A 10,101-nucleotide genomic window follows, 5' to 3' on the forward strand; every position below is an offset into this window, starting at 1 on the left:
CAAGTGAGCAATGTGTTGTACAAAAACATACAAGGGACGAGCTCAAGACCGGTAGCTGTGAACTTTGCGTGCAGCAAGAGCATCCCATGTCGAGGAATTTCAATGCAAAACGTTAAATTGGTCGACCAAACCCAACAAGATGTCTCCAAAGCTTCTTGCTCCAATGTGAGGTTGAACACCCTAGGAAACGTTTCTCCTCTTTGCAATTGATCCCCAAGAGAAAACTTAGTATTCACGGATCGATATCAGTCTATTTCTATATGTACTCGAAATTTGGTCTTGATTTTTGTATATATAGAGTATTGATATAATCCATGTTTGAAGTAGGTTTTTTATGGAGATAATTGATAAAGTGGGGACTGTAAGGTTATACAATTAGGGGATCTTGGTTAGAAGTAAAACAAATGTGATTGATTTCTGAAATATTTGACGTTGATCCTAATTCTAGAGATGTATTCGACTGAGCCTCTGAGCACTACTTAAAATAAAAACATAATGCATTTTCATTCATTATATGATTAAATGAAATCAGATCACTGATCATGTCCACACCAAAAAAAATGGGATCAAATATCACCAAAAAAGACATTCCTCCAAAAAGTTCTCTTGAGGAATTTACTACAAAAACCAGAAGTGTTGGCATCTCTCGAGAAGTAAAAAACACTAGAGAGACACACAACCTTAACAATTACAAATCTGTTGTTGTAAAGGGAAGATGATATACACTTAGCTGGGTGAGTTCTTCCTGCAAAAATGGGATTAATGTACACTCACAAGACGGTGTTGATGTGTAGTGCTTTCAGGAGAGATGTTGCCATTTGCTTCACCAGAACTTGGCCTCCTGAACGTTGTCCATCGCGTCGTTCTTCTATCAGATTCTGCAGTTTCTGAGGAAGATCATTCTCTACGATCAGCTGTTTTGGCTTTGGATGCTTCTCGTAAACAGCCTGTTTCCATTGATCGCCAAAACCAAACACTCAGCACCAAGAACAAGATAAGCGAGGACTTGGATAATCAAACTACCCGTTACCTTAATGAGTTTCAGGAGGTTAAGTCGAGCAATCGCATCTTGATGGTCTAGTCTTGAAATAAGTAATGGGGTCAATCCATATAATGCTAATGTCTTATTGATATCAGGTGATTTCCTGGATTCAACAAAGAGAAGGAGTAGTCCATACTTGAGGAGATATAACAGATTCAGTATCAGAGGACTTAACAAGTGGCAACTTCAGTCATAGTTCTAACTAATTTTGAAAAGATAGATAACTATTCAAAAGAAAAGAGATACATACGTGATAATCTTCAAGAATGGCTCCAATATGTGCACAAAATGTCTCTCTGGGCAGTTCTGGAAGAAGTTAACTAATTTCTGAATTGCATCTTTCTTGAGAAATGCCTGCTCCACCTTGTGGTCAATGTCTTGCGCCAAGCAAACAGCAATTGAATCCAAGGCTATTACTGACCAATATTCATCATCGAGTAAACTCAGGTAAACATCCAGACCGCCGTGGGCCCTTAGCTGCTCTCTAGAATTCCGAGATGCATGAGCCATATCACATAGTAGTGGCAATGCATATTGTTTTAGAGGACAATCCGACACGATGAAAAGCATCAGGTGCGGAATGATTCCATTTTCAGCCGCTTGTTCCTGCCTCCTCTTGTTTATCTTACAGAGGTTGAACAGGGCACTAAGTACCTACACAATTTTACAAACGTTGGTTTGAGTTAAATTGACTAAAAGCAACAACGAATGATATAAGAACTAGAACAAGAGTCCAAACTTCAATATTTCAAACAGCATACTAGACAACAAGTTATAACCGACAGACAGAGGCTATCTCCATGCAAGTCAAGAAGGTAACCTCGTGATGGATCTGATTAACAAGAGGCCCATCCTTAAGCTCAAGGTTGGGGATCAAGAGCCTAATTGCATCTGCACGCTGAAGATTCTCCAAGCAATTGGGATCCGTCGATAAGTGATTGGTGCACTCCAGTATCTGGACAAATAAAAGGCGTTATAAGCATGCAACCTGAAGATCCTCTAAACCACACATCCAAGCTTGGCCAAAGTAAAAATGGAAACATCATATGAAGCACTGCTGGAGAAAAAAAAAAGGAACTTTATAATATTTTTGAAATACCTTCAACAGAATAGGAGGTTCAACACGGTTGAACATCTGGAACAGACGACTGAGTAAGCTTTGGCTGCACATGTATGATTTAACTGATGTATCAGCTCGAGCAAATTCGAGAAGCAGATCAGCCACTTTCTCCAAGTATTCCTTTGCAACATCTGCACTCAGCGTATGGGCAAGTGAACCAGATGATGTGTTACTTCCAGGTCTAGCATTTAGAACACCCGAACCTGACAGTACACCAGATGCTGTCTGAGATGCAATCCCACACGTCGAAGTGACTCTTTCGATAGCCATAACCTTCTTAGTCATCATGTTACTGGAATATCTAGGCATAGTATCAAGATTTCCGTTTTCTTTTCCACGTCCAGAGACTTCTGAAGAAACAATGTAATGATACGGCACAGGCGAAAAAATCATATACGTATGTGCTTACAATATGAACAGTCTTCCTAAATACAAATTTTTTAAATTACCTGCAAATTCGGCCATTAAGAAATCTAGGTCTCCATTGGTTTTCTTTTCGTTTGACGCATGCAAAAGAGGAAGTCTACTTCCATGTCTCTCTATGCCAGTGATATGCTTTACATAATCCAGTTGACCAGATAAGTTTCTTGAAGGGGGTTCTTTCTCCAACATGCTAAGCAAAGGTCGAACTTGATCTGGCTGAGTAACAGGAAAACCATTAGACGCACCCTCCGCCATTTTCTGAAGTTTATCAGTTGATGTTCTATTGGCAGAGAGAGATATCCTATGTTGTTTTACAACATCTTCTGTGGCATCTGGGGCAACACTGCTTAATCTAGGCCTATCACCATCTGGGTGCAAGGCATCTGATTGACGGACATCTGACCTTCGAGAATTTGAAATCACAGCATGAGAAGGCTCTTCACCACCCCCATATCTAGTTTTCAACTCATCAGGATGATCAATCACACTGAGTGAAGTTTCACGCTGACTAGAAATAGGATCGTTAGGGTCAAGTTGACCAGAGCGTGCTCGTGGAGTTTGACCATCCGCAATCAATGCGTCCCCTGACATAGAAGCCAGTTGAGTTGCCTCACTCAAGCTATAAAGAGTGTTGACTAGCCTAAGAAGAATTCCATTCTTTGCTGCTATACGGCAGAAAACATTTCTCGGGGTGGATCTTTTGAGTTTAAATACCTGCCATATCCCATCAATAGCTAAGTGTACCATCTCCCTGAAAAAGCTCAAATCAGTAGAATTTAGTAGCACATAAAGAGCGAAAAGGAACAGAATTGATTAAAGAGAGAAGAGCTAAATCAAGAAAATGGTCAGCTATTTAGAAATGCATCAGCCGTTTTCAAAAGAAGAAACACACATCACATAAAGTAGGCAGGACAACAGGTTTAAATACAAAATCAGATGCTGATGGGAATGGTAATAACCCAGGAATCACTGCGTAGGATAAATTCCAAGTCCTTTAGACGAAACAATGGATATATTTCAGCACTTTATATAATTGAAAGTAGTCCAGACACTGTAAGAAGACGGTAAACTGAACCCACCTGTGTTTGGCATAATCTGCTTCAAGAAATCCCACCAAAACAGGTATTCCACGACAAGCTATGAACATTTGCAACGTTAAGGAGCTGTAAAGAAGCTACCAAATCAACTATATGACTTACAGAAAAGCTAAAAAAAAAAGTGAAGCAAATAAATATGTATTTGATGACTCGTAACCTTGACTGACAAAGCTGCTGCAAGAAGTATGCTGCTTCCTTACGAATTTCTCGAGTACGACCCCTCTCAGAACCAGCAAAACTCATTACCACAGGAATCTGCCATTTCACAAGGAATAATCAACTTTCACGGGATTTTTTTTGTCTATTTGAGAACATCGTGAAAACTAGGGTGATAATGTAACAACACCGTTTTTGAATTATCTACGATTTTTCTCAAAAAGGCTTTTAGCTGTCGAAATGGTGTTTGGTGTTCGACATTTAAGATAAAAATGTAGACAGGAGCCTTTGATTGTCGATTCCACCGAACAATACCAAGGAACTACTGGTGATTCATCAAGTCAGCTATCAAATGGAGAGTAATACTTACGAGACCAACGAGACAAGCATTTTCCAGGAAGTCGGTGTTATCTTTTATGATTTCGTTTATCAGTTGCAGCATGGCATGTATTATCTGAAAACACCAAAAAAGATTCACAAGCATAAGCCAACTACTGATGATGAAAGACAACAAAAAAACCTGCTTGGTTACAAGTAACGTACTCGAGATTTAGGAATATCAAGTAGATCCATTAGAGGGAGGAAACCATGCTGTGTCACAAATACTGCCTTCTGCCCAGGTCTCTGACGAAACATGGCAACAAGTTTCTGACAAGAAGTTACAATTGCATCTTCTGATTCATCTGGCCTTAAGGAGCTCACCAATCTGCTGAACTCGACTGCCTATAAAAACTTAACCAATTAATTACTAAGATCTAAATTCACACAACAATAGAAACTAATAAATTGAGTTGAGAAGCCTTGGTTTGCTTTTCAACACCTAATTATTCTCAGAGTATGGAGTGGGTCGGTCAAGTAGCATTATATGATCAAAGATGGCTAAAAGCTCAGGATATAAAATTGCAGAATACCTGCAGAGGAAAAAGATTTTCCGCGGGCATTTTTTCATCAAATACCTGAGAAACAAGATATGACTATATGTTAACAGCATACTACTTGAATTATCAAACCTGCATACTTGAGACAGAGCATACCAAGCCATCAATGTCAATAACATCATCTTTCAAAACACCCATCATTAAGCGGAAAAGATCACCACCATCTTGTGAATTCCCCGTTTCACCCTCCATTTGCTTCTGAGCTATTCTAGCCCTCAATTTTGTTGCCAGATCATTCTTTCCACCATCTGCAACAGGAGAATCACCCTCGTTCACATTTGTCGTAGGCATTGATGTTGAGGCTTCATTTGGTTTTCCCTCAGGAACTTTATCCAGTGGATGAAACAAATCATGCAAAGAAGCATCCCCAGGAGGATCACTAAATCTAGTCAGTTCACTCCCACCAAAACTAGAGGAAGTCTTCGGAGCCTTTAAGATAGAAATAACAAGCATAGCAGATCTAGTCAGTTTGCAAGCCATCATCTCAGTATACAGCAGCCATCAACAACCTACTTCCCGAGAGTAATAAACAAACTTTTCATAAAATAAAGCATCTACTACAAAATAAGGGAAAGTATTGCGATAAGATCTTGAAGCATACAAGATCAAATCCCAACAACAAACAAAAGTAGCTCATTATAGAAGTCTTAGTAAAAACGCCAAAAAAAAGAGAGGTTACCTATTACAGCACAAACTCAGCAAAGTGTTTTGTTTTTTGTCAGTTAAGAAAGAAGAACTTATCAATTAACTCAACAGACAAAGCACAGCATACTCGCTCTTGATTTACCATATAATCTAAATAAGTACCTGGGCAAGAATGACTAACAAAACACAACTGACCTTTCGAAGCCCATCTTCACCTTTTTGGCTAAAACTATGCGGTAACTGCTCCACCTGGATAGAACTTTCTTTTCCAACCTGCTTTGTTGCTATAGTAGTTCTTCTACCTTCAGAAGCTTCCCTTTCAAGATTTCCAGGTTCATCAGATTCGGATTTCTCATGATTCTCTATTACATCTTGAGATGTCCCCTTTGCATCTGAAGAAATACGAGAAAACTTATCGTGGATAGACAATTTAGGAACTTGATCCGAATTAAGACCATCTTCTGAATCCGTTCCTTCTGCACCAAGATCAGGTGAAGATTGATCTTTCTCAGACCTAAAACTCGCCACACCTACCACAGGTGATTTGCTTCTCGAGTTCTGGACACAATAGGACTGGATCAGTAGCTATAGCAAAGTTCATCTCTGGTTTTAATGCAGTATACTGCTCATCTCTAGGNCTTTTCATAAAATAAAGCATCTACTACAAAATAAGGGAAAGTATTGCGATAAGATCTTGAAGCATACAAGATCAAATCCCAACAACAAACAAAAGTAGCTCATTATAGAAGTCTTAGTAAAAACGCCAAAAAAAAGAGAGGTTACCTATTACAGCACAAACTCAGCAAAGTGTTTTGTTTTTTGTCAGTTAAGAAAGAAGAACTTATCAATTAACTCAACAGACAAAGCACAGCATACTCGCTCTTGATTTACCATATAATCTAAATAAGTACCTGGGCAAGAATGACTAACAAAACACAACTGACCTTTCGAAGCCCATCTTCACCTTTTTGGCTAAAACTATGCGGTAACTGCTCCACCTGGATAGAACTTTCTTTTCCAACCTGCTTTGTTGCTATAGTAGTTCTTCTACCTTCAGAAGCTTCCCTTTCAAGATTTCCAGGTTCATCAGATTCGGATTTCTCATGATTCTCTATTACATCTTGAGATGTCCCCTTTGCATCTGAAGAAATACGAGAAAACTTATCGTGGATAGACAATTTAGGAACTTGATCCGAATTAAGACCATCTTCTGAATCCGTTCCTTCTGCACCAAGATCAGGTGAAGATTGATCTTTCTCAGACCTAAAACTCGCCACACCTACCACAGGTGATTTGCTTCTCGAGTTCTGGACACAATAGGACTGGATCAGTAGCTATAGCAAAGTTCATCTCTGGTTTTAATGCAGTATACTGCTCATCTCTAGGCATCTCCAAAAGATTAATTGATAATAAAAAGAGCTAATGAATCTTACAGTTTTTGTCACCCCCATTTTTTCTGCTGAAAGGCTTTCAGCTACTTCTTGACTACCTTCATCATCCTTCTCTGAACTTGAACCAGGTTCCTTAATATATCTGCAAAGGATGAAGTGCCCAAAGACAGAAATACAGGTTAATGAAAGCAACGAACACTTGTAACGAACCCCTACGGGGAGATAGATAATAAAATTTGAAATATTCTTCCACAAGTTAACGTAAAAGATACAGGTTCTAGCCTGATGGTTCCACTAAGCCGAAGTGATGATCGCAGTGCTCGTCTAGAGTTCCGTATCCAAGGGTGAGAGAGAAGTGTCTTCGCATCAGGCCTCTGCCTGGAATCCTGTAATATGCAAGATACAAATCAGATGTATATACTGGATATCAGATAAATCAAAATGCCTAGGTTTCGGTAGGTAGAGTTATTAAACAATATTGTAACAAGCTATACCTTCTTGAAGCACAGACGTAGGAAGTCTGTAATATCGGGAGAAAGACTATCGGGAATAGGAGGGGTATCATCCTGAAACAAAACCAGAAAAGGAATACTTTTAAGTGATTGCTAACAGCTATTGCATTATTGCAGGAAGGAAGTGATTTAAAACAAGGAAGAATACGAATAGGGGAAGGAAGAGAAACCTAAATTTAATTAACTTAAAGCAAACTCGTAAATGATGGAAAAACCTGAACAATGCGGTAGAGGGCTGGCATGGGTTGCAGATCATAGTAAGGAGGTACACATGTCAAAAGTTCAATAATAGTGCATCCAACACTCCAAATGTCAGAAGCAGCACAAACTCCTGACAATTCAATAACCTAAAACAAAGTTTGAGTATCCGTCAGTCCACACATAATCAGTTATACGTTTTTTATAGGAGAAAACAACATCCTTTTGTCAGAACAAGAACAAAGTCCAATTTTAGAAATTACATACGAATATTTGACCTATACAGAATATGATGGAGGAAGATAAATATATTATCAAAGATGTACCTCAGGAGCCATCCAGTAAGGAGTTCCGACCACTGAGTGAGTGTTACAATCAGCCTCATTTAGTTTAGTGGCAACTCCAAAGTCAGCAAGCTTAACAAGTCCCTGAAGTATGAGATAGTCAAGTATTTAAGGAAGGACAGCAAAGAAGAATCTTGTCCATCTCAGAATACAACAGATCTTGAACTAAAAACACACCTCCTTCGTTGTCAAAATATTTGCACCCTTGATATCACGATGTATGACACCCTGCTCATGCAGATATACTAAACCTTCCAAGACCTGTATTCACTAGTTAGTCCAAAAGTGTTTCAAGAAACTTAACTCAACTAGAAAAAAAAAAGATATATACGGACCTGTGCAATGTAAACAGTCACCAACGACTCAGGGAAAGGACCAAATTTATTTGGTTTAATAATGTTTGCGAGAGAGCCATTCTCAACATATCTGCAACACACATAATTGGACATGAGTTTCCAGACGGTAGTCCAGCGTGGACCAAAATAAACACAAAAGTATGACTTACTCCAGAATAATGTGAAGGTGAGTCTTTGTCTTCAATGATCCAAGATACTTGACAATGTTTTTATGGTTCAAGTTCTGCATTGACGCATCATGTTAGAAAGGAAGACTGCATCTCAACCGGTTATAAAGAATGTGCAATTTGAAATAATTGCAGGATATGGAAGAAAGAAGCTACCTTAAGGAGATCGATTTCTTGCTGATGAAAATGACCCCCACAACAAAAACAGGATTCAGAGTCAGTGATACTGAGATGAAATTTAGAACAGAAATAAAAAGGAAAGTAAACAAACCATAATGGTGTTAAGATCCTCTTGAGCAATATTTTCTAAAGAGACTTGTTTAATAGCAACAAAGTCTCCATTCTCCAGGTCTAATCCTATATAAACTCGAGCATAAGCTCCTTTACCAATTTCATCTCCCAGCATCTGCCCTCAACAAAAAAAGCACAAACCTTTGAGTGACTTCAATCAATTTAATCAAACTCCACAAAGATTGAAAAGCATTCCAATTTCAAATTTGCTAGACCAAAAGCTAAAAACCCAGAATTGTGGAGAAAGCTCACATATTTGTTGTCGAGAGTCTTTGATTTGTGGAACTGGGATGACGTCATCTGTTTCGCCATCTCTGAGAATGCACCCAAACAAAATTGCCTACTCAAGACTCCATTTTTATTTTTATTTTACGAGGGAAAATTCAGGAGAAACAAAATCAAAGAATTTTAGGGTTTTTTTTTTTTTTTTTAATTTTGAGAACAAAAATCGAAGGAATCGAGATGGGGTTTGAAGATCATAATTGCCAGCCCTAATACAGTTGTGAAATTTTAATTATAAAATTAATCAAAAAAATTATACAGAATTAAGGTTTGGATTCTGACGAACTGTATTAGCCGGAGAGATACTTTTTTGTCGATTCCTCTCAGGCGCCAGGCCACAAAGTATTCTCTTTTTTATTTTGGGGTCCTTACCTTTTTATTTCTTTTCGATTTCACCCCTTTTTAACTAAGTAATGTTCTAATAGCCTCAAAAGTTAGAGGGGAAAACACACACACATAAGTATGATAATGAAAAGAGTAAATCATACTAAACCTTTTCTCTTCGGCCCGCCCAAAGGGAGAAGCTTTGCTGCTTGGAATTGAAGTTGAATTTGTTTCATATCCACTTGTTGATTGTTGGATAGCTTAGTCGAAGATCTGTAGAGTTTCATGGTGATGTCGACTATGTTTTTGAACTATTTTTTTTTATCTAGTTTCAGTTTCCGTTGATTATATAGAGAATCTACGTGTATAGTATTATCTTATCAACAATTCAGATTTGAAAATCTCTTATTATTGTTCTAATTGGCGGAATTACGATAATGTGTTTTAATTGGCGAAATTAAGATATAATCTGTTTTGATTGGCAGAATCAGGATAATCAGATATCTACCGCGCACGACCAATCAAAATTGTAATCTAATCAAATCTTACCTTTGCTTCAAACAATTAGATTTTAAATGTTTAGGTGAACTTAAAAAAAAAATAAGCATGTACTTTTTGTAAAAAAAAAGTATATTTTATATAGAAAAATTCCAAAAAAAATAATTAAATCAAAACATATGAAATTACGATACATAGATTAGAGAGATTCGTAACTCTTTTTAATTACACTAGTTTAAAACATGATTTAAGATTCATATGTCCCCTATATATAATAATTCGATCACTGGTTAATTAACAACGATTTCAGTGGTAAA

At 37.8% G+C, this 10,101-nt stretch overlaps 2 protein-coding genes across 2 annotated transcripts in view; one reads left to right on the forward strand and one right to left on the reverse strand.

Moving 5' to 3' along the window:
• LOC104703820 (polygalacturonase QRT2-like) overlaps nt 1-540 on the forward strand; it is a 3,436-nt gene extending 2,896 nt beyond the window's left edge. Inside the window, exon 9 of the mRNA XM_010419899.1 lies at nt 533-540. Within this exon, the coding sequence (XP_010418201.1) occupies nt 533-540 (8 nt within the window). The remainder of the gene's footprint in view (nt 1-532) is intronic.
• On the reverse strand, nt 477-9,258 carry LOC104741383 (MAP3K epsilon protein kinase 2). The gene is made up of 24 exons (XM_010462273.2): nt 8,933-9,258; nt 8,661-8,795; nt 8,546-8,566; nt 8,372-8,445; nt 8,202-8,292; nt 8,044-8,127; nt 7,849-7,950; nt 7,540-7,671; nt 7,307-7,378; nt 7,095-7,198; nt 6,855-6,954; nt 6,366-6,728; nt 4,873-5,205; nt 4,750-4,794; nt 4,382-4,561; nt 4,209-4,292; nt 3,840-3,937; nt 3,665-3,748; nt 2,612-3,336; nt 2,142-2,512; nt 1,863-1,997; nt 1,293-1,696; nt 1,031-1,145; nt 477-947 (listed from the first exon to the last, which is right to left on the reverse strand). The coding sequence occupies exons 1-24, from the start codon at nt 8,990-8,992 to the stop codon at nt 771-773; spliced, it is 4,089 nt and encodes a 1,362-aa protein (XP_010460575.1). The 5' UTR covers nt 8,993-9,258; the 3' UTR covers nt 477-770.

Source organism: Camelina sativa, chromosome 1, assembly GCF_000633955.1.
Source record: "Camelina sativa cultivar DH55 chromosome 1, Cs, whole genome shotgun sequence".
NCBI classification, from domain to species: Eukaryota; Viridiplantae; Streptophyta; class Magnoliopsida; order Brassicales; family Brassicaceae; genus Camelina; species Camelina sativa.